Source organism: Elephantulus edwardii, unplaced genomic scaffold (genome assembly GCF_000299155.1).
Source record: "Elephantulus edwardii isolate Elephantulus edwardi_28Jun2011 unplaced genomic scaffold, EleEdw1.0 scaffold00001, whole genome shotgun sequence".
Lineage (NCBI taxonomy): Eukaryota > Metazoa > Chordata > Mammalia > Macroscelidea > Macroscelididae > Elephantulus > Elephantulus edwardii.
The window spans coordinates 45,137,859-45,162,995 of NW_006399751.1; the positions used below are offsets into that span (position 1 = coordinate 45,137,859).

The 25,137-nt window shown below is 37.7% G+C and overlaps 1 protein-coding gene across 2 annotated transcripts in view; it reads right to left on the reverse strand.

Moving 5' to 3' along the window:
- The window catches only part of LOC102876634 (mitogen-activated protein kinase kinase kinase MLT-like), a 230,724-nt gene that overhangs the window by 110,731 nt on the left and 94,856 nt on the right, over window positions 1–25,137 (reverse strand). For both annotated transcript variants that reach the window (XM_006878825.1, XM_006878826.1), the window contains exon 3: window positions 4,138–4,225. In XM_006878825.1, the coding sequence (XP_006878887.1) occupies window positions 4,138–4,225 (88 nt within the window). The remainder of the gene's footprint in view (window positions 1–4,137; window positions 4,226–25,137) is intronic.

Genomic DNA, 25,137 nt, shown 5'->3' on the forward strand with positions numbered 1-25,137 from the left:
TTCCCTCGTTTTCATCTAATCTGTAGCAGTACAATTGCCAATTTGATACCATATAATAGAATTTAAAAGAACAAAATGCTCAAGGAAGATATTGTTTGGTAGTTAAAATAAATATTGTTTGACTTTACGAAGACTTCATGGGATATTTTTGGTTTAACGATTGTTACTGACATAGGTGCTGCTGAGTCAACTACAACTTAGAGTGACCCTATGAACCACAGATGAAACCCTGTTTCTATCTTGCTTCGTTCTCACAGTTTTGGCCTTGTTCCTATCCACAGCTGCTGTCATTGTGTCAATCTATCTCACGTCTTCCCTTATTTCATTGACCCTTTATATTTTCAAGCATGATGTTGTTTTTCCACGGAGTTGTCCTCTTGACAATGTGCCTAAAATATGAGAGATGAAGTTTCACCATTTCTTGACTCCACGGAACACCCTGGTTGTACTTCCTCCAAAACAGATTGGTTTGTTCTTTTAGAAATCCATGGGATCTTCAGTGCTATTTGCCAACAACAAAATTAAAAGACATCAAGTCTTCTTTACCGTTCCTTATTTGTTGTCCAACTTTCTCATGCATATGAAGAGATGAAAAATACCACAGCTTGGGTCAGGTGCATCTGTTTTCACACTGAAATTCTTGCTCTTTAGCACATTATAGAGATCCTTAACAGCAAAGTTGTTCTATGTAACACATCTCATGAACTCTGCGACCATGGGTGTTGATTGTGCACCCAAGAATTGAAGGTCTGGTCTGTTCCACAATCGGCCCTGGCCTTGCTTTGACTGTTGATACTAAGCTTCTTCACCGTTTCTTTCCATACATGTAGTCAATTTGACTCTGGTGTATGCTATCTGATGAAGTTCATGTGTACAGAAGCCATTTACATGTTTGTGGATTTGTGTTTTTGGTTTGGTTTTTTTTTTTTTAAAAAAAGGTATCTGAAATGTCTATGTTACTAATTGTACAAAATTCTATCATGTAATCTCTGGCATCATTTCTGTTAACCAAGGTTAAATTTTCCAACAATCAGTCTTTCCTGTTTTCAACCTTTACATTCCAGTCACTATTATTAATGTCTCTTGATTTCATGTTCGATCCATTTAAGACTGCAGAAGTAGGTAGAAAGTCTCAGTTTCTTCATTATTGGCTTTAATGGCTAGTATGTATAATACTTGTATTAACAAGTCTTCCATGTATGCATATGGATATTATCCTGTCACTGACAGCATTGCACTTCAAGATAGATCTTGAAATGTTCTTTTTGATCATGAATGTGTACTGGCACAGGCCAATGATTACGTGATTCAAAATGGTCAATACTAGTCCATTTCAGTTTGTCAAGGCCTACGATTGTCAACCTTTATGCACTTCCATTTCCTTTTTGACAATTTAAAACCTTCCTTGATTCATACTTCATACATTCTATGTTCTAATTATTTATAGATATCTGAAGTTTTCTCTCCTTATTTTGAGCCTTGCCATACTAGCAAATGAAGATCCTTCAGTGGGTGAAAGCTTTATTGTGTCCACCATCATTAAAGCAGACTCTACATTGAGGATACTCGGGTCTGTGCATTGCTGTACAGAGGTAACTCACGGCTGCTGTGATGCTAAACACTGTGACAATGACGTGCCAAATGCGATAATGGTTACCCATGGTGGACAGTGTTTGGTAGAGCTTCTCAATTAAAACAAGTCTGGAAGCAGGAGGGGCATCTACCTCCGAAATGGCTTGCCTCTAGAAACTCTGTGAACACTGCTCAGGTCTTTGATCCACAGGGTCGCTATGAGTTGTCTACTACTCGATGGCACTTAACAACAACTACGCCGAGGAGGCAGCTCTCCCCATCTGCATTTTGAGTGCTTTTCAATCTGAGGGGTTTATCTTCTTAAACTGTATGTCACAATGTTCTTCTGTAAAGCACGAATTTTGAAGTCCTATTATTTCAGAAGTAGATGGCTAATCCTGCTTTTTTCTCTGTTTTAGATAAAGAAGCCCCATTGAAACCCATTTACCATTACTGACCACAGTGTTGGTATTGGAAATACCAGTGACACAGCTTCCAGCACAACCTAAATTATAGGAGGGCAAAGTGACAGGCGAGCAGTGAGCTTAAAAGTCACAGTTGAAAGGTCATAGTTTCAGAAAATGTAGATCGGTTAGGAATTTGAATGAAAAGTTGTTCTTGATGTTTACTGTCTGTTTGCCAATTTGGGCTTAAATTCACAAAATCTGCTACTAATGTCTGGATCAGTCTTTTTGTTTGTTTTGGTTCTGATCTTTGTTTTTCTTCTTAAGCTTATCCTTGTAGGGCTGTTCATTTCCAGAATGTTGAATATTCTGTCCAAGTTTATAGATGCTTTTTGGAGAGAGGATTTGCTGATCTCCTAACTTAATCACAGCTAAAGTTCCTTCTAGAAAAATATGTTTTTAATATTAAAGGACAATCTGGAGAAAAGCTGAGTTTTGTTTATGAGATTGAGAACTACTCCATTCCAAGTTAATGTTTACAGTAATAATAAATATTGTAATGAGAATACCCTTATTTTGAGCAAATAATGTCAAAAAATGTCTATCTGTGAAGACTTAGGAAAGTACGCCAAAACCAAAATTGATTCATGCAATTAAAAGTATTAAATGTTACTATTAGAAATTATAGCTCAGGAAAAATACTAATATTGTTACCCAAACATTAATTATCTCAGTGGAAAGATACACATTTTAAAAAATGTTTATTTTGACACAGAAGTTATATAATAGTTATGTCAAATAGTATACAGTTCTAATTATAATCTTAGATGAATAAGGAAAAGGCAAAGAAGAGAATGGTTTTGAATTTTATTATTAAAGAGCTTCCCCAATGGCAATAAATGTGTTGATATAATACATTACTGTACGTTTTTGATGATTAAGCTGTCCTTTGTAAATACAAACACTGCTGATGATATATTATTTAAAAATTCTTTGGGGTACTTCTTTTCTGTCACTTATAAATCACATATATTCAGTGATGGTACCCAATGACAGTAAAGAGTAGAATCATATTAAACTGAACTTAGAAGATGGGAATAACAAATGACATGCTTTAAACCTAAGAACCAAGCTTGCCTTTCAGACCTTGGCCTTCACGCAAGAAAAAGAGCTTCTTGAAAAAAAAAATGTGTCTACTGTTCTGCATCACACTAGCTGTGTGACCTTGGGAAGTTACTTTCATTTTAAAGCTTCAGTTTATTTGTAAAATATAAGTTATTTTATCTATCTCACGAGGTTATTATAAGTATTAGATGGTGTCTAAGAAAACAGTACCTACTACAATCCTTTTTATTGAGAGTATCTTGTTATTCTTTATTCTCCAAAAAGACATTCCAAGTTTTTATCAGAACTTAAATTTTAAGGTTTTCTTGGTTTTGGTGTTTGGAGTGAGGTTTTTTTTAATGTTAAAATAACTGCCATGATTAGGAACTTGATCAAAAGTACTCATTATAAAACTGAACATGATAGGTACAGATTTAAGGCATGTCATTAGATTATACAAGCAAGAGCACAGAGTATAAAACAAATGTCTTTCTGTGGCCAAAGTTTCTATGGACTCCTTTTTTGGAAAGAACAATTTCACCAGTTATAAGCTGCTGCTCCAAATTATCTGATAATTTAGATCAAGGTCATTACCAAGTCAGATGACCAAACCTGAAAAATATTGTTCTCAAGTCAGAGACCTTGAAGAACGAATGCTCTAAAGGGATTAAAATGTCTTGTGAAGAATTACAACATGAATAGCTCAAGAAATCTTAATTTGTGAAAGGTCACAGAGTTACAAAAAACATCGCTCATTTCAGCTAATTAAATGAAATTTTAGCTAAACGGCACCTTTAAATATTGGTATTGCAGCTGCAAGTGCATTTAAATAGCATTTACGCAGATATAATTAGCACAATTAAACATGGGTAGAAGTGGGAACACCATTCTTAATTATATTGATATAATCAGTTTTATTAATGCTTTATGGCAACAAAAGTGACATCTGACAGGAGCACATAATTCATAACTGAACCTAATATTAAACATTTTAGCATATTAAGGATCTTAAGCTAGGTACTTGAGGAGAGAAAGAAGTCAAATAAAGAGTTCCTACCTGTGACGATACCATAGTTGGGAGGTTCAAGAATTACTCCATAAAACTGGATGATATTTCTGTGACTGAGGACACTGAGTATCTCTGCCTGTTTAAAAATAAAAAGCGTAAATTAAAAAAAAATACATATATAGTAGTCTAATAAAATAGCTACCCCCCATTAAATTTTCTTATACATACATTTACAACAATAGAGGTGTTCAACAAGTATGTAATACTGATAAAACTATACTTAGTACCATTCTGGAAAGTTTAACATTATTAAAGCCTTCTGAAAATTTAAAAATGAGATGAGCTAAAAAAGAGGCAACAAAAGGGCTCGTTACTAGCTTGCTATCATGACTGATCACGGGAGAGGATAACTGATGAGGAATAAAAACATATTTTTGTATAGATGAACCTTCCTCCTAATAGTTAGATATACTTTCTCTGCAGAATGTTTCTTCTAGAAGCTCAATCAGGACTGACAATATACTGGGGAGGTAAGCAGTTATTACAAAACCAAAGAAAGAAGTTCTTGAGTTGAATTTTCATACAATGAAATGGAATGCAGCCTGGTCCCACATTCCCATGATCATGGTGTATGGGACTGTTGTGATCCATACAACTTTCACTGTCTGATTCTGCAGTGTAGAACTCCAGGCCTTTCTAGTGCAACAATTTTAATTTGCACTCTGTATCTTCATAAAATAAAGGGTCCCAATCTGACATGAAATGGGCATAACCAAAACCCTATCCATAAAAATGTATAATAGAAATATCTTTCTCAGGGTATAAAAACATTTCTAGAGATTACTGTAGTTGTCATATGTCACTGTGCCAATTTATTTACAGCTGTGGCTCCTCCCTTCTTGCTGGTGTGAGCAGGTAGTGAATATCAGGGTTTGGTTTGGTTTTATTAATAGTTCTCAGAAGGAGTTGGCTATCTTGTGGCTAGGCTGAATGTTTGGGTTTTTTTAATTTTAATGAACGTTTACAGAGATTTTGAATTTCCATTCATTCATTGTTGCACTTTTCTCCCTGACACCCCCCTCCCACCACAGTTCGCTCCTATCTTTGAAAAGTAAAAGAAAAATCCTTTCATTGGTATACAATCCCCTCCTCTCCTCCGAGTACACTCCACTATTCATTGACTTGAAGCACCCTTCATTCTTGACTCTTGTCATAACCGTAATACCCAATCAAATATCACTTTTAAACTGTTCTCTCCCTCATCTGTTAAGCTGAATTTTTTAGTCTGGAATTTCTGTGTTTTTATATAGGGATGCTGTTATTATTATATATATTATATTCCTACAAATTTTATATAGGGATGTTGGGGTGTCAGAACCCTTGAAAATTGGCTTTTCTAGCCATGTGTTAGTTCTCATTAGGGGCATGATCTCCTGCTACCTTAACTATAGACACATGGTCTTGCAAATCATCAATAGCTATGGGCCAATGTAAGAGAGTGCTTTCCACACTGTAAAAAATGGCAGTGATTGTTATGGAGAGTGTGAAGAGACTGTGGCACTGCTGTGAAGAGACTGTGCCAAGGTATAACCAGAGGAACCCTTAAAATAAAAGACACAGTTAAAGGTTTTACTTGTTGAATTATTGAAGAACAAACTGACTTGTAATTGCTCTGAGATAAAGGCCACAGTTAAAGGTTTTGCTTCCTGGATGATTAAAGGAAAAGCTGATTTATAACTGCCATTTGTGCTGTTGAACCAAACCTGGACTTTCATTAATTGAGGCAGTGTGCCTTGTTTAATCTGGCTTAGAACTACTTCAACCTATTTCCCAAATAAGCCCCACAACTGTGAGTAATGTCTGTGAGTCCTGCAATGAACATGGAACCCAATGATTGGTAAAAATAGATGCAATAATATGTCTGACTATGTAATTATTTGTATGGGGCTATGGACATTATTGATGGGGGCAGTTCCCCTTTATGGAGCAAGTAGAAGTCAGATTTGGCCTTCCCCATGTTACCACTGTTCTTTTCACATATGTACTCTGGAAGTGGAAACAACGCATAGTTTACCTTCCAGTGGGTTTTCAGAGGCAGTAAATCTCACTGGAGGAAAAGGCTCATCTTTCTGCCATTGAGCAGCTGGTGGATTCGAACCACTTAAATCTGACTGTGAAGGTTGGTGGTTCAAACTCACCAGTCCAACCCACTAGGGATGTCCATAAAGACTTCAGTCTTGGAAAATCTGTGAGAAGTTATACTCTGTCCTCTATGAGGTTGCTATAATTAGAAATCAACTTGACCAGCAACAAGCACAGCTTTTTGGTTTATGTTTCAAAAAGGACTGGTTGACCTTCAACCATCTCAGTAGGTAGCATATGATCAGAGCTTTTAACAGTGAAAGAAGTACAAATGGCACTGAAAGCACTCAGGGAAATGAGGCTCCTGGAATTGAAGGTAAATCACTAAGAACTTTCAGCAAATGAACACAACACTGGAAGTGCTCACTCATTTATTCTAAGAAACGTGGAACACATTTATATGGTCAGCTCATGTAAACAGATACTTACCTGTGATGATTTCAAAGAAAAGTGATCCAAATTAATGTAGAAATTATCAAACAGTACATTAATATCACAGCCAAGTAAAATTCTGCTGAAGATAATAAAAAAATGGTTGCAGCAGCACATAGACAGGGCACTGCCAGAAATTCAAGCCAGATTCAGGAGGGCATATGGAGTGAGGGAAATAACTGCTGTTTTTATCTACTACAAAAAGGCACTCAATTATGTGAACCAACAAATTATGGATGAAAGAGAATTCCAACTGTGCTCATGTAGAACCAATACAGACCAAGAAAGAGTTGTTCAAATAGAACAAGAGGATATTATGTGGTTTAATGCCTGAAAAGATACATGTCAGGATTTTATTCTTTCACTATATTTATCCAGTAAGTATGATAAGTAATTAATCTCTGAAGTTAGACTACATCAAATGCTTTCCCATCCTTTTTGATTGTTTCAGCCTCTTTTGATGAAGACAACAGCAGCAGAATTTTAAATCTGCTATAAAGGAATTTCAATGCATAAAATTGTCTAGATAAAACTGAAGGAGATCTGGTTGTACAACAGCTAGGCACTCAGTCACTAATCCAAAGGTTAGCAGTTCAAATCCACCAGTTAGAAACATGCCTATTCTGTCTGACAGGGTTCCTATTCATAAGAATCAACGTAACAGCATGTGTTTAGACAAAGATAAGAAACAAAAAAGTCTTCTTCAATTTCATGCATTTTCACCTTGAGTGACACAACCAGGGATGTTTTCCTAAAATAAAATAAAAAAACAGGTTGGATTCTTACTTATATGGTGTAGTGTTAGCCTAAAAGTTCACTTTTGTTAGCCATTTGGCCTCTGGTCTCCAACTACCTTAATTGAAGACATATAGTTTTACAAATCAGCAAGGTCTCGGAAATTCACATCAACCATGGGACTAGGATAAGTAAAAGAATATTGCCCACACTGAACAGCAAGACTTGAGGCAAGCAAGATTTTGGGCAACAAGACTTGAGGTGAGCAAGGCCTGTAGTGGCAAGATCCTGGTGAGAGGGAAACCCTGGTGTTGGAGAGACGGTGGCAATGCCTTGGGCAAATGGTGGCAAGGTATGACCTGAGGCTTTCTGCATTTGTGCTGACCACAGTTAGCTTGTCAGATATATATATATATTTTTTTTTTTTAGCTTGTCAGATATTTGAAGGAGAAACTGAGTTATAACTGCTCTGAGACAAACCCTGCAAGATGATTAAGTTATATAACTATTTGAGGCAAACCTTGCTGGATGATTTGAATTTGACTGCTGAACTGAAACTGCAACCTAAACTGAAAACTGGTGCCTTGGAGTTGTCAGGCTAAAGCCTGAACTTATTTTGAGTGATAATCTTTGCCTCCCCCACTCTCCAACTTCCTTCTCTAATAAACTCCACTGTTGGTACTATAACTATGAGTCTGTGAGTCAACAACAAATAAGCAAACCTCTTGCTATTGGTGTGGCTCTCGGGGCACCATGGAGCTGGTCTATGGGCTCTGTATCTGCTCTCTCTTCTGTGTCAGTGAAGGGCTGTGTTACTTCTACTCTCTCTGGCCCTTTCAGAGATGCTCAGGGCCATGTGCCTCTAAGGCCCATTTTCTCCTACTTGGACATACGGTAAGATGGAAAACCAGCCCCTCTGCTCCGCAAAATGCTATACTACAAAAACAACTTAAAAAGCAAGCCTAAATGATTTTCACTCCTGAATTTAATCACTAGAATGTCATATATAGGGCATGCTCCTAGTCAGTTTAGGCTTAATGAGATCCATTCATTAACAAAGTCACATGGAAAGCACCAAACTTCTTAATTCTATAAGTTCTCTTTCAAAATATGTCCTCTGTTGAAAGGGAAAAAACGCTACGTAAATGGAACTCACTTTCCATAATGTAATATATAACATATTCCTAATGGTGCTTAATGTCAGGAAGGGTTTTATTTGAGAGGAAAATGGTAAGAAATGCTAAGTAATGATAATGCAACCATTCCACTCACTCTTCTTGTATAACTCAGAGAGAGTCATGGGGGATTTTTATTGTAAGCATCACCAGTGCTGGGAAGTCTCTCTCTCTCTTTTTTTTTTTTTCCGGGAAGTCTCTTATATTGCTCAATGGCTTCCTGATGAGTTGTAGCCTACCGTCTACGCAGCCATCACTCACAGAAGAGCCTGGGCTCCCCTCCAGGGATCATGCCACTGTCTCATTAAGTACATACCCAACTAAGGGCTGACTAGTCTGGCAGGAAAGGAAGATGGCTAAAGCTGAATGAAACAAATAGGGATGATTTAAGACTAGGGAGAGGTCTCCAAATCATAAAGAGGCTAGGAGATTTTATATACTTTATACTCAAAACAGAATGCCACTGTGAAAACACACAAAAATAAAATATATTGTAAACAACCTGAACGATACAGTTTAGGAGACTAAAGCAGATATAAGAATCTAGCTCTCCCAAAACAATTAAGTAACTGAGTCAAAACGATCATTTCCTGTGTTAAAATTACACAGAAAATCAGCCCAAAGAAAGTCCTCAATAAGACTAAGCATGAAAGAATGAAAGGATTGTTCATGCTACTGTAAGGTGCCACTGAGTTGACCACAACTCACAGCAATGCAGTAAACAACAGATCTTAAACTATCTAGCACCATCCTCATGATCTCAGATATCCTCAAGCCCATTATATACAGACACTCTTCCCATCCATCCTGTTGAGGGTCTTCCTCTCTTTCTCTGACATTCCACGTTCCCCAGCATATCTTTTTCCAAGGACTATTCCTTCCTGACCACAGGCCCAAAGTATATGACACAGTTTCACATCCTTGCCTCTGCAGAGCATCCTGGCTATACTTCCTCCAGGACAGACTTGCTTTTTCTTACGGCAGTCCACGGGTTACTCAGTACTGAGGCTTCAATTCTTTCTCTGTTATCCTTATTCACTGATGAACTTTCAGACTGAATAAGTATGAGGAAGGAATACAATCCTGATACATTTCCTGATTTTAAATCATGCAGTGTTCTCTTGTTCTGCTTAGACAACAGTTTCTTGTTCTAGGTATAGGTTTCATGTAAGCACAATTAAATATTCTGGGATTTCATTATTTCTCAATGTCAGTCATTAATTTCTTATGATCCACACAGTCAAATACCTTTGGATAGTTTGAAACCCAAGTAAACACCTTTTTTTTTTCATCAAGAATTCTTTTCAAGTAAACACTTTTGTGATTTTTTCTGCTTTCACCAAGATCCATCTAACAGCAATGATAACCCTACTTCCAAGACTTCTTCAGAATTCAGCTTAAATTTTGTTAAGTATCCGGTTCCATTTGTTTTTTAATGCTTTCAGCAATATTTTACTCACATATGATGTTACTGTTATTATTCAATAATTTCTACTTTCTTTTAGGAGAATAATTTTTTTGAGAAGGGGGAAATGGATCTCTTAAACTCAACTGGCCAGGTCTTTCAAATTTTTGGCATGTCCATGGCTTCACCAATTGCTGAAACATGTCAATTGGTATTTCATCAATTTTTAGAGCCTTATTTTCACCCACAATTCCAGGAGAGAAAGATGGTCAATCTACTCGTGTGTGCCTCTGTATGGGGTCAGATATGAGTTGGTTCTGAATTGATGTCATTTTAAAAAAATCAAATTGCAATATAATTTAATCAAATCATGAATGTCATTCCCACTGTCATCAAGTCAATTCTGACTCACAGCAACCCTAAACAATAGAGGGAAAATTGTCATGCAGTGTTTCCAGCAGTATACATGTTTATGGAAGGAGATTATCTCATTTTTCTTCTAATAAGGAATAGGTAGTTGGTTCGAACTACCAACTTTTTGGTTATTTTTTTTTTCTTTTTTAAATTTTTTTTTATTCTACTAGGTTTTGTGGGGGTTTTTTTTACAAAATTTGAATACATTGTTTTCCAGAACAGATTCTTCCTAATTTCCTCATCCTTCCCCCATCAAGTTGTATAACTGAGTGATTAATCTTCCCTTCCCCTGCACATCCTCATCCCTCTGCTTCCAGCCCCTCCCCTTGAATCTTTATACTCATTCTACAGTAATGGTTTTATACAATATTTGTCCTTATGGGACTGAGTTAGTTCACTCAGCATAATACTCTCCAGTCCCTCCCCAGTTAGGTAATAATTTACAAAATCATTGCTCCTGCATGCTGCATAGTATTCCATTATGTGAATGTACCACAGTTTCCCAATCCATTTGTCTGTGGTTGGACATTTGGGCTGTTTCCATGCTCTTGTGATGGTGAATAACGCTGCTGTGAATATTGGTGTGCAAATCTTCATCTGTGCTTCAGTACTCATATTCTCAGGGTATATTCAAGTAGTGGAATAGCTGGGTCATACGGAATACCTATGTTCAGTTTTTTGAGGAAACGCCAAACTGCCTTCCAGAAGGTTGTACCATTTTACAATCCCACAAACAATGTATAAGAGTTCCTCTCTTGCCACATCCTCTCCAACATTTATAACTTCTTGCCCTGTTGTTTTGGTTTTTTTTTTTCTATAATTATATTTTATTAATTTTCATAAACATTTACAGAGATTTTGGGCTTCCACTCATTCATTGTTGCACTATTCTCTCTACCCTCCTCCCAGTTTGTTCTTGTCCAAATGCCACAGTGCTTGTCAAAGCCAGTTCTGATTAATCTTCTTTGTCAGTGTGTCCTTTGCCATTCCCTATCACTCCTCCCTGAGAGAGACTTCACCCTGAGTCATAAGGAAAAGGGGATGGCGTATTCTCTTAGCTACTTCCTGCTGAAAAGGGACGCTGTGGGTTTCAGGGTGAAGATCTTCTCTCACTACTCTAAAGGGCCCCTTTGGCAGTAGGAAACACATAGACTATTATGGAGATTGATTTTGGAATTTAGATGCACTCTTATTGATTGTGCTTGGCTGTACATGTTCATATCCTTGAAGATGTATCATGGGGGTGTTGCAACCTAGAAGACACAAATTTGACTAGCAAGTTATAAGTACATGAGTCCAAAAATTATGGAAAAGTAAAAGAAAAGATTCTTTCATTGTTTTACAAACCCTCCCCCAGGTCCCCTCCACCATGTAGCCCTCGCTCTAGTCTCCTGTGATGACAGAAATACCCAGTTATATCTCTCTTTTAAACGGTTCTCTCCCTCCTCTGTTTCAGTGCAGTATACATTATTGAACCCATCTTACTCAGTCTCTCCCCAACCCCAAGGACAGTCCCATTCTACAACAGTGGCATCATGTAATATTTGTCCTTTTGTGACTGGGATATTTCACTCAGCATAATGTTCTCCAGAGTCAACCATTTTGAATAATATTGCATGAGTTCCTTGTTTTTTAATGCAGCATAGTATTCCATTGTGCGAATATACCACAGCTTCTCTAGCCATTCGTTTGTTGATGGGCACTTAGGTTGTTTCCAACTCCTTGCTATTGTGAACAAAGCTGCAATAAACATGGGTGTGCATATATCTGCTTGGATGTCAGCTATGGTCTCTTCAGGGTATATTCCCAGTAGTGGAATTGCTGGGTCAAATGGTATCTCTATTTGCAACTTTTTGAGAAAGCGCCATACTGCTTTCCACAGGGGTTGCACCATTTTACACTCCCACCAACAGTGAATCAGGGTTCCAGTTTCTCCACAACCTCGCCAGCATTTGTTGCTTGCTGTTCTGTTAAATTTTGCTATTTTGACTGGGGTGAAATGATATCTCAACTTTTTGGTTATAACTCAGCTGTGACTCACTACGTCACCTGGGCTCCTAAAAACTAGAGCGGGAGAACAGAAATTTAAATGCAACTTCTAGACTAGATAGCTCTTACCTGGTCACTGTTTGCCTTGCTTGCTTTCTAGAAAATTACTTGACTGCATTTTTCTACTGCATTTTTTTATGCTTTAAATTCATGTCCATTTCTGCTTAATATTACATAAATTAATGCCATTAACAGGGTTCTTTTAGGACATCCTCTGGCGCATAAGTCTTGGCTCTGCCATTGGTAAGTTAGGTGACTCTGGGAAAGTTACTTAATATCTCTTGGACTCATTCTCATTTGTAGGAGGACAATAATCTTAGCACAATGTCCCACAAATAAATGCCAGGTGCTCAGTCAATTCAAATTCAGCTCCCGACATCCTTTTCTCTTTCATTTACAATCATCTTATCATTCAGAATTGAGTCAAACTTAGTAGCAAATTCCAGTTTCTTCTGGCAGTGGATTCTACTTACACATTTTGCTTGTCTTAGTATCAGTTATGTATTAAAATCTATTTTTAGATAAATATAGCACTTCAAAGTTGCAAAGCACTTAACAAGTTGATCCTCACAAAAAGTCAGATTTTTTAAAAAGAATTGAACAAACTAGGTCTTAGTTAGATTTGATTTCTTAAGCTCATGTGTCAGGGATATAGTAAATTTTGGTTACACTTGACATAAGTTTAGTATGTATTTATCTTTAGAAAGAGCATCCCAGGGAGGGACGGAGAGGGGAAGAACAGAGGGGTGAGGATAGGCAGCTGGAGGAGGTATTAATCATAGAGTCGTACAAATTGATGGGGCATGGGTTAAAGAAAGGGAAAGATCCAGTGTGAAAAACAATGTATGCAAACTTTGAAAACAAACTAATACAAAATAAAAACATTTGTTTTAAAAAGAGCATCTAATAAAGTCATGGGTCCTTTCACCTAGACATCTTTAATTATAAGTTGCTCATATTAAAATACTATAGGACTATCTAGAATAATAAACAAAACAGCCCGCTGCAGGCAAGTCAATTCTGACACACGTCAATCCCCTGGGACTTTTCCCCTAAAAGGGACTGGTGACTTCAAACTGCAGACCTTTAAGTTAGTGGTTGAATGTTTTAACCACTGTGCTACCAGGGATCTTTTCTACAATAATAGCTAGCATTTCATAAGTTGGCCAAGCATTTCATGTAGATTAAATCTTTATCAAAGCATAAACCATGACCTATCATTATGACCCTTTCACAAAAGAAGGAATCCAGGAATAGATAAATTTTTAAGTTTGCCCAAGGTTATCTAATATTTGGTAAAACCAGGCTTTTAACACATGATGCATAATCTCAAAGCACTATTTATATTCTCTAGACCATACCACTCTACTTTATAAATTCATATTGAATACTGCATGGAATGTACGTGTATACAACCTCTCAAACTTACAATACTCCTGGAACATTCCAGAGCTCTCTTCAGTTGGTTAAAGAAGTAAGTATGAGAAATCACTTTTCAACAACTGCCATTCAGAGCCTCAGTTCTTACCTCCACTAAAAGATTCCCATGTCATTCTGACACTCAGCTGCACAGGATCAAGCAAAAAAACCCAAGATCAAATACTTCACAGGCACTAGCCATCAGATCAACCAGCAACGACCAAATTTATAGCTAATAAAACCAGTTAATTGCACAGCATGAGGTACCCTCTCTCTATGCAAAAATTACACGGTTAGAAATTTTGAGCGACTCTCACAATCTGATTAGCTGAACATCCCTAAGTGCTTTATAATATTACTCTACAGTGCAAGAGTGTGTGATTATTTATATCCCATAAGAGAAATGTTTGCCACATTTATTATGGAAATCTGCAAAATCATTTAGAAGATTTTAGGCACATTTAATTTTAAAATAGTGTTAGAAGTCCTTTAGAATCCAATTAGACAGTAGTTTGAAAACCTGCATTTTTCAGCTAGATTAATGATATATCTAGGTTCTGTCAACAAACTCCAACAATGAGTTATGGAAAATGCAGGTGCGTGACATCTACCAGACATTTTTTTTTCTTTTTGACTGCTTCTTCTCCCCAAAAGTACAAGACTTTAACAAATAACTGTAAAGATAACTTGCTATCCAAGAACCTTAATAATGGAAGATAATTTTTATGTCTTACATTCTTTTCCTCCCTTATCTCCAACTTCCTTACCTCTACTATTAACCAGCAAAGCTCAAAAAACTTAAAGTGACTGCTGTTGACTTGGAACATAGCGGACTCTCCAGTGAGTTTCTGAGGCTGTAAATGATAAGAGATTGTCTATTTTTCTCCCACAGAAAGTGTGGTGTATTCCATTCACCGGAGAGATGCCACCTTTGGGATAGCAATGCTCCCTTAAGCAGCAAAAGAGCTCTCTGTAGTTAATGCTCATCAAAACCAACCACCACAATATTCCTTTCCATTAGCCTTCATGATGAAATCCAAGTAACAACAGTGAATGGAGAACATGGGAAGGTGAATTTCAATTCAATACTGTTCTAACGGACACTTGGTTACTTCTCTGTGACAGAAATACTATTTCCACTATTTTTCCTACTTTGCAGTCTTCATTATTATTATACACTTTTAACCTATGGCTATGTCTTAGAGTTTCTCATTATCTACTCATCTAAGGAACACTGGTGGTTTAGTCTGCAGGCTGCCAACCAAAAGGCACACAGCTCAAATCCACCAGCTGCTCTGCAGGAGAAGGATGAGTAATCTCCTCCTGTAGGATTTACTGCCTCTGAAAACCCCCTGGAGGGTCATCTATGAGCTGGTTCCAACTCGAGGACACCTAACAACAGCAGCAGCCACAACAACTCATCTAAAGTTAAAAATCACCATTTGTTGAAGAGGTTATCATTTCCCCATTTGATAGCTTTGATTTCCTTGTCGAATATCAGTTGACAATAATAACCTCTTCAACAAATTATGTTGGCAAAACTGGACTTCCACCTGCAGAAAGCTCAAACAGGATCCACATCTCACACCATACACAAAAATTAATTCAAGGTAGATCAGAGACTTGGGGGTAAAGCCCCAAACCATAATGTTCATAAGAGACAAATTGGGATTAAGCTTAGAAGTGCTGGTCCAAGGTATAAAGAGACTGCCAAATACAACCAGAAGTGCACAATCTGAAGAGAATAAAATTGATGCAGTGAAGCCAAGACTCAAACTAGGCTGCCTTGCTACAGTACCTGTGGTTTCAACCATGAAGCCATACTATCTCTTCCACATTTAAGAATATATCCCTGGAATCATACAGGTATACATATATTTCTATACATTACATATGAATAAACCATGCTACATATACCTGAGTCTCTTTACATTATAAACAGACTTTAACATGTTTATTAGCTCTGAGTACAAAAAGTGCTCTAGAATAAGAATCAAGAGACCTGATAATTAGGGATCCCAGCTCTCCTAGTGGTAAAATGTAAAAACATAGGGGTAAAGAGAACAGAATAAATGACCTAAGAAGTTTTTAACACTCATGTTCTGACTTGATTGATATGGGGTGTGGTTCTAGTATGGGTCCTTCTTAAAAACTCTTCAAATGAAGATTGGTTTGTTGTTGTTGTTTGTATGTTGTTGCAACCGAGCCACTGCTGACCCACCAGTGGGTTTTCAGAGGCAGTTAATCACATAGGAGATTGTCCATCCTTCTCCTATGGAGCAGCTGGTGGATTAGAACTGTGTGCCTTTGGGATTACAGCACAGCTTCTTGCAACTAGGACACCAATGTTCCCCGAAGGAAGATTTATTAGAACCTTTAAACTTGATAAGTGGCTCTGCGACAAGATAAACTATAGGCAAGTCACTGAAGAATCCAAAAATCCTGGAATGATGTGATTCTGCAATTTTTTAATGTTGCTAAGCGCAGAAGGGGAAGGCCCCCTATGAGGTGGATTGATTTAGTGACTGGGGTAATCGGGATGGGTGTGTCGGAGACGGTGCGATTGGCACAGGACAGAGCAGAGTTTAGAGCTGTTGTGCATAGGGTCACTTTGAGTCGCAAGCAACTCGATGGCACATAACAACAACAACAACAACAACAGCAACAGCAAGCGCATATGTTAAATTAGAATACCAGTATCTACTTAAAACAGTTGTGAAGATCAAATTCAATGTATGTCAGGCAACTGGTTTCCATCAATAAGAGTTAACTAGTAGAGATTGTATCTAAAGTGAGCAAAGAAAACTTTAAAAACAAACTGAATTTCACATAAAAGCCATAATGGTGAATTGCTGAAAACAGCCACAGTTTGACAATACCAGTACAGTGAAATCCATGAATGCAAGAAGGGACCAAAACACAGTTCTAGGCAGAATACTGACCACAAAACAGAGAGGCTAGTGAATAAAGCATCCGAAAAGAGTTAAGACATATGCCATTCTATTAAACAGCATCTGTATCCTTAAGTAACAGCTTTAGAAGAATCTAAAACTCTTAACTGAAAATACCAAGGAGATCACAAATTGTGAAGCTTGGTTCTGCACACTTCTAAATAAATCTCTTAAAGTCAGTCTGCTATTTTAAAAATGAAGTGCCATGTTGAAAGAAATTAGCATTACTTCTCTTTTCCACTTACAGGAATCTAGCTTATTAGACTCACAATTACTAAATTTGCAAAACAAGTCTGAATTTGACAGGAACATTCAACACTGCACGCTGCAAATAAAAAAACTTGAAGCAATTACTGCTGAAGCTCCAAAGGCCTTCAGTATGGATCACAGCTCCACATAACTCAACCCAAACCCTCAAAGCTGGTCCAGTAAACATCATGATAAATGGAGATGAGACTGAGGTTGTCAAGGATTTCATTTCACTTAGATCCTTATGTCTATGGAAACAGGAGTCAAGACATCACGATGTCCTGCATTGGGTAAGACTTCTGTCACAGATCACTTTAAAGGGCAAAGATGTAGTGTAAATCCAAAGTGCTCCTGAACAAATTGATAGTATTTTCAATTGCTTCATGTGCATTTTAAATTTAGAAAATGGTTGAAGAATATGAAAGAGGAACTGAAATCTTTGAGTTGTGCGGGCAAAAAATATTGAATGTATGATGGACTGCTATGAGCTCCTAAAGCGTTCACTGAGCCTCTTCTGAGACCCCCACTTTCCAAGACTTCAACTATAACTCTTCCCATTCTGATTACCCTGGTCAATTGCTCAAATTGTAAAAATCCAGGTCTGTGCCTGTTTTGTTTCATTAGGTATGACAGAACCTGGTTCAAATTGGTTTGAAGCTCTACTCAAAGGGAAAGTAGATTTGTTGTTAGGTGCCATCAAGTTGAGTATGACTCATAGTAACCCTGTGAATAGTGGTTCTAAACCCTTTCCTATCTGCTGCCATCCTCACATTTCCTGACACACTAGAGCCCACTGCAGCAGTCACTGTGTCAGTTCACCTGGTTCAGGGTCTTCCTTTCCTTCGCCAACCCTCCACCCTTTCCAGCATCTTGTCCCTCTCCAAAGAACAGCCCCTCCAAGCAACATGACCAAAGTACATGAGGCGAAGTCTCATCATCTTTGCCTCCAGACAGCACTCTGGCTGCACCCCTCCAAGACATATTTGTTTGTTCTTTTGGCAGTCCATGAGATGTTCAGTGCTCTTCTCCAATACCACACCTCAAAGGCATCAATTTTTCTGTCATCCCTATTCATTTTCCAGCTTTCAGATGCACAGCAAGTGATGAGAAAGACTATGGCCTGAATCAGATGGATCTTAGTACTCAAACTGATAACACTACTCCTCAATATTCTGGAGAGGTGCCTGACTACAGACTTCCCCAATTCAATGTCTCCTGATCTCCTGACTACTGGTAGCATGAGTGTTAATTATGGATCCAAGTAAGATGAAGTTATTGACAGTTTCAATCTCTTCTCCATCCACCATGATGTTGTCTAGAGGTTCAGTGATAAGAATCTTTTTTCTTGACAATGAGATACAATCCAAATTGAAGGCTGCATTCATGGACCCTCTGCAACAAGTGCATCAAGTCCTCTTCACTTTCAGCAAGTAAGGTTCTATCATCTGCATAATGCAGGTTATTGATGTGTACCTCTGCCCTGATGCCACATTCCTCTTCATAGAGTCCAATCTCTCAAATAATTTGCTCTGCATTCAGATTAATAGGTATATTAACAGAGAATAGGAGATTGCCAGAAGTTCAAGCAGGATTTAGAAGTGGCTGTGGCACCAGGGATTTCACTGCTGATGTCAGGTGGATCCTGGCTGAAAGTAGTAAACACAAGAAGAATGTCTATTTGTGCTTTACTGACTGTGCAAAGTGTTTGTGTGGATTATAACAAACTGTGCCTGCCATGGAGAATAATGGGAATCCCAGAGCACTTAACTGTGCTCATACGAAACTAGTATTGGACCAGGAAGCTGCTGTGCGAACAGAGCAGGGAAAGTAGGAGCTGTCTTTAAAGTGTTAACTTAGAGATTGGGGGAGGGGGGCAGTAATAAACTTTTGTCCTGGGATCACACACCAAAAAAATTGCAAAGATGGTAGAATTCTCATACATGCCTTAAACTGTTTCCCACACTGTTAACTTCTTATTATGGTGCATCCCTGTTATGAGTTTTCATGTAGATCCCAGCTAAAGGTGACCCAGATTGTGCAGAAGAACTGCTCTACAGCATTTTCAAGGCTGTTAACTTTCAGAAGTCATTGGCCAAGTCTATCACCCAAAGCATCTTTGAGTGGATCTGAATCCACAACCTTCTGGGTAGGAGTTAAGTGGGTTCTTAAACATTTGTGCCATTGAAGGACTCAGTGAAACAACAAACTTTATATAGATTTCCCTAGTTCTTTTATTAATGTACTCTGTGTTCCAAGATCCAATTCAAGGCTCCAGAACACATTTAGTTGTTGTGTTTCACTAGTCTTTCCTCTCATATTACAGAATTTTTTTGAGAAATCAAGCAGAAATGAAAACGTTGTAAAATAAGAAGTGACATAAGAATATAATTTGCCCCTGTTTTGTTTTGTTTTTTCAAGGCCCTTGAATGGCACCAAAGAATAAACTCAACTGCTAACCTAGAGATGGGCAGTTCAAATCGACCCAGCCTGGCAATTTATTTACAAAAATTACAGCCAGGAAAAACATTAATCAACTGTACACATGGGCCATCACTAGTCAGAAGTGATTCAATAGTAATGAATATATGTGTTAAATAAAGTCATGCATGTAAAGCATTAAAAAACCTGCTTGGTACATATTGTTGTTATTATGGACCTGATTCATAGCTAATCCTTCAGCAGGTTTTCAGAGACAATCACACAGGAGGAGAGGACCCATCTTTTCCCACCGAGTAGCTAGTGGATTCAACCTGTGTGCCTTCAGGTCGGCAGTGCAGCTTATTACTATTGTTGCTGTTATGTGTCACTGAGTCGACTCACAGTGACCCTGAACCTTGCCCTATCCTGAGACAGTCTCACTGTCTCCTACACACCAATCCCCATTTCCTCAGTTACTGTGTCAATCCATCTCATCTGGAGGTCTTCCTCTCCTACTCTGTCCCTTCCATCCTTCTGATCATGATGTCCTTCTCCAGGTATTCTAGGTCCCTCCTGGACACATGCCCAAAATATGTGAGACAGAGCTTCAAAATCCTTCCCTCCAAGGAGCAATCTGATTTCATCCTCTCTAGGATAAACCTGTTTGTTCTCTTGGAAGTTCCTGGTATGTTCAACACTCTTCTCCAGCACCACAACTCAGAGACATCAATTCTTCTGTCAACTGTAATAATTTTCCAACTCTCTGATGAATAGCAAGTAATCTGTAAAGACCATGGCCTGAATCAGGCACACGTTGGCTTCCAGAGCGATATTATTTCTCTTTAGCACCTTGGAAGGGTCTCTGACCACTCCCCAGAGCAATTAATCTTTTGATTTCTTGACTGCTGGAGCCAAGAGTATTCACTGTGGATTTAAACATCTGAAATTGTTAACATGTTGCCACACACTTTTTAAAATTTACAACCGTGCTTAGAAACACATTTGCCGTCATTTGCCGCAAAGTGTTAACAATCTTAATCTCCATCTATCATGGTGCTGCCAGTGGCCCAGTGGTGAGAATCTTTATCTTCTCTATATTGAGCTTTAATCTATATTGAAGACTACAGTCCTTGATCTTTTGCAGCAAATACTTCAACTTCTCCTCATGGTGCTGCCAATTGATCCAGTGGTGAGAATCTTTGTCTTCTTAATGTTGAGTTTCAATCCGTATTAAGGACTAGAGTCCTTGACCTTCTCCTTAGATGCCTCAGATCCTCCTCAGTTATCGCTATTATACCCATCTAAAATGTATACACACTACATTTATACCCATCCTTTGAGTAAAAATTCCATCAAATGTTTGCAGTTCAGAATTTCTTTTATGATGACAGATATTTCTTTGTAAGAAGTGAGCTTTATAAAAGGGTTACAGCTTTCATAAATACCCTGTGCTCACCAGCTGAATAAGGAAAGGTAACCTAATCTAGAAGATTTGGAAAGATCTCATAAGAGCTCCAGAGGAATGTCTATCTCTATTTCATTGACTATGGAAAGGCATTAACCATGTGGATAACAACAAGTTGTGGCTAACCTTGAGAAGAATGGGAATCCCAGAACACCTGATTGTGCTCATGCAAAACCTATTCTTGGATCAGAAAGAACAAGGAAACACTGTATGGTTCAAAATCAGGAAAGCAGTGTTTCAGGGATACATCCTGTCTCCATACCTTTTCAATCTATATGCAGAACCGATCATTCAAAATACTGGTCTTTATGAGGTGAAATGTGGCATCATAATTGGAAGATTTAATCAACAATTTGTTGTATGCGTATAACACAATCTTGCTTTCCAAAACAAGGAGGACCTGAAGTGTCTGTTGCAGAAGGACTGTAGTTTTCAATACGGGCTGAAGCTTAACATCAAGAAAACAAGGATTCTCATCATCAATACAATGCCAAATGGCAGCACCATGATAGATGGAGAAGAGACTGAGATATGTTAACAGCTTGCTCAGCTCCACAAGCAACACTCTTGGTACTAGCAGGCAGGAAATAAAAGACGAATTTGATTAGGAAAGTCGGCTTCAAGGGAACTCTCCAGAGTGCTGAAGAGCAAAGATGTCAGTCTAGGAACTAAGGTGCACCTGATCCAAGCAATGGTCTTCGCAATTACTTGCTATATATCATAAAGCTGAACAATGAACAAGGATGAATTGAACCTCATAAGTCATTTAATGTTCCCTTTATCAATAAACATCAATCATCAATTGTACTGTCCAAAATGGCACAGCCAAAGAAACCAAGAATTTAGCCAAATTTGCAAAGTCACAAAATACAAGAGACAAACATTTATAGAAATCAGCAAAGTAACTGTTACCCACACATCTCCTGTTAGAGAATCTTCACACAGCTTCCAAGCATCATTAGAAGATTAGAAAAGATGGTGGTCTGGTCTGGATGGGAGACAAGAAAATTTACTCATCCCTCAGTGCACCCTGCTGAATGGTCAACTATGGGGTCGTTCTGAGTCAATGGCACACAACAAGTGTACTTGCTGAGAAAATCTCAAGCAGGCCGTCTTACAGTAACAATAATATGAGACAAAAATAAATTCCAAGTCACTTTAGAATAATAAGGGAGCTTTGGTAACCTAGTCCCTAGGGAGCTGGACTGTTAACTCAGAGGCATCACATCTTTTGTGGTCTGAATTCACCAGTTAATCAGCAGCATAAATATTGGCAATTTCTTCTCAAATGATTTATAGCCTCTGAAAACCCACCAGAGGGTCAGCTATGAGTCAATTCTGACTCAGTGGCAACTGCGTTTGAGTTAGAATATTAAAAGAAAAAAAATCTAGAGATGAACTTGCACTGAAAGTCACTAACTATCCTGCCTCTCTTAGCATAAAATTTTACCAGCAAGTGGTCAGTATTTATGACCAGGAGCCAGGGAAATACTAAAAAATATTTTTCAGCAAAGAAGCCAACATGTCCAATTAAGGTTATGTTTGTTAAATCTATTAAGTATTATGTAATGTGTGCACAGAAAGATAAAAACTACAATATATTAGAGACATGGGAGGAGGGCAGAGAATTGAGTAAAGGCATAAAGAATAAGGAAATAAACTTGTTAGATATAATAAATAACCCCTGTCAGCGTTCAGTATTCTCTTCAGGAAAACCATATTGGAAATAAAATAAAGAATAATTTTTTAAAGTGTAATTTATGAGACCAGTACTAGAGAACACTTCTTGGTTATATTCAAATGCCAGAATGAAGTCTGATGGTATGCTATCTTAAGTCAAAAGAAAAACATCATTCAGTTGGGGCAGATCTGCTGGTTCTGTCCTGTTTTGTTTAGGGCCACAGTAATCCCAACCAAAATGTTAATCTCTCAACTCCCTTTGCCATATGCCACAGTACTCTCCATTAATTGGTAAGAAGTGGTTATTTACATATGAGGATTTCTTCCTTGTATCATGCACAAAAATAATTAAAAATTTATTTACATGGAGCACTGGTGGCCTAGCTGCATTGCCATCCCGAAGGCACACCGTTTGAATCCACTGGCTGCTCTGCAGGAGAAGGATGGGTAATCTCCCTCCAATTAACTGCCTCTGAAAATCTGCCAGAGGGTCAGCTGTGGGTCGGTTCCGGCTTGATGGTACACAGCAATAATAACATAGATATAAATATGTAAACTAGAATTATAAATCTATTAGAATAAAATTAACTATAAGTTGTTATGACACTGGGTTAGACAAAGCCTTATATAAAACACAAAAAAAGGCGAGCAACAACAACAGAGACATATTGGACTGAAATATATAAAAAAAATACGCCTCAACAGACAGCATTAAGAATAGAGAATTCAATGTCCAAAGAGGGGAGGGGACAGAGTAGAAGAACTGAGGGTAAGGAATGGGGGGAAATCACGAGATTGGTGGGTGGAGAGAGGGGGTGAAGAAATTAGGAAAGACCAACAGTAAAAGTGGGTACAAATCAATGGCGATTAATTTTATAAGATACAATGCATGGGAATGATCATATGAAACACAATGTGAGTGGAAAAATAATTTAAAATTTTTTTAAAAAACGTAGAGAACCCATAAAATAGAAGTAAAATTTTGTAAAGAATGTATCTGATAAAAGATTAGTATCTAGACTATACAAAAATAATTTTACAATTTAATAGTAAAAGGGCAACCCAATTTAAAAATGGGCAAATAATTTGAATAGACAATGTAGCTAAAAGTTTTAAGATGTTCAATAAAGTAATGAAAAGATACTCAACAACTATCAAAGTAATGGGTCAAAATCTGAAATCCCATTGCATTTATCTATAACTTTATGCCGTACCTCACCATCTTGATAATGAGATATTTTTAATGTTTTGAAATCAGATAGTATGAATTCTCCAACTTTGTTGTTCTTCAGATAAATTCTGGTGAAGGAAATGGTACCGTAACAATATCAAACCTTAAAATTAATAAGTAATTTCATTTCTGTTACATCTACTTATGTATTTATTTATTTCAGCAATATTCTGTAGTTTTCAATTTGAAACTTTTACATGTCTTTTGTTAAATTTATTCCTCTTTGTGTGTGCTGGACACAAATATAAATATAACTGCTTTTAAAATTTCACTTTTTGTTAAGAAGCTGTTAGAAGCCATCAGGTGCTTCATAGAAGGATGACCGATCGCTGCCCCCCACCCATGCAATCTACTACCCCTGAACACCACCTGAGGGTCAGCTATGACTTAGATCTCACTCAACCTCATATAATAGATAGATAGATAGATGATAGATAGATAGATAGATAGATAGATAGATAGATAGATAGATAGATAGATAAAATCTAGATCTAACATATTGGAGTGGCATCCACTTCCTAAACCAGATGCCTCTGGAAACTCTATGAACACAGAAAAATGATGTTAATTATGAACAGAGTTCAGGTCTTTTGTTTATAGGGTTGCTATGAGTCATATTCGACTTGACGGTACTTAACCACTGATAAGTGAGACTAGTGTTATATTTTGGAGGAACATTCTTCTACTTTGTACATCACTCTTCTGTCAATTTGCTGTACTGAAGTAATCTGGGTTTGCTGTGGTGCTGAACCTTGTGCCACTGGGGTGTCAAATGCCCTAAGTTTCCCAATGTGGACAGTGTTTGGTGGAGCTCCCAGTTGTAAAACAGGTTTAGAAGTGGGAATGACATTCACTTCCTAAACCACATGCCTATGGAAACTCTATGAACTTGGAGAAACGATGATAGTTATAGAAAGGCTTTTATTCATAGAGTTGCTATGAGTCATGCTCAACTTGAAGGCAATCAACTATATCTATCTATCTATATCTCGTACAACTAATATAGATATAGAGATAGAGATAGAGATAGAGATAGAGATAGAGATATATATTATTATAGGGATTTCTGGTGGCCTAGTGGCAAGAAGATGCACTGCAATACTAAAGGCATGTGTTTCGAGGCCACCAGCTGCTCTGTGGGAGAAGGAGGAGCAATCTCCTCCTGTGTGATCAACGGCCTCTGAAAACCCACCAGAGGGCCAGCGATGGGTTGGTTTTGACTCGATGGTAAACAACAACAACAATATATACGTATATATATATGTGAATATATATATATATAT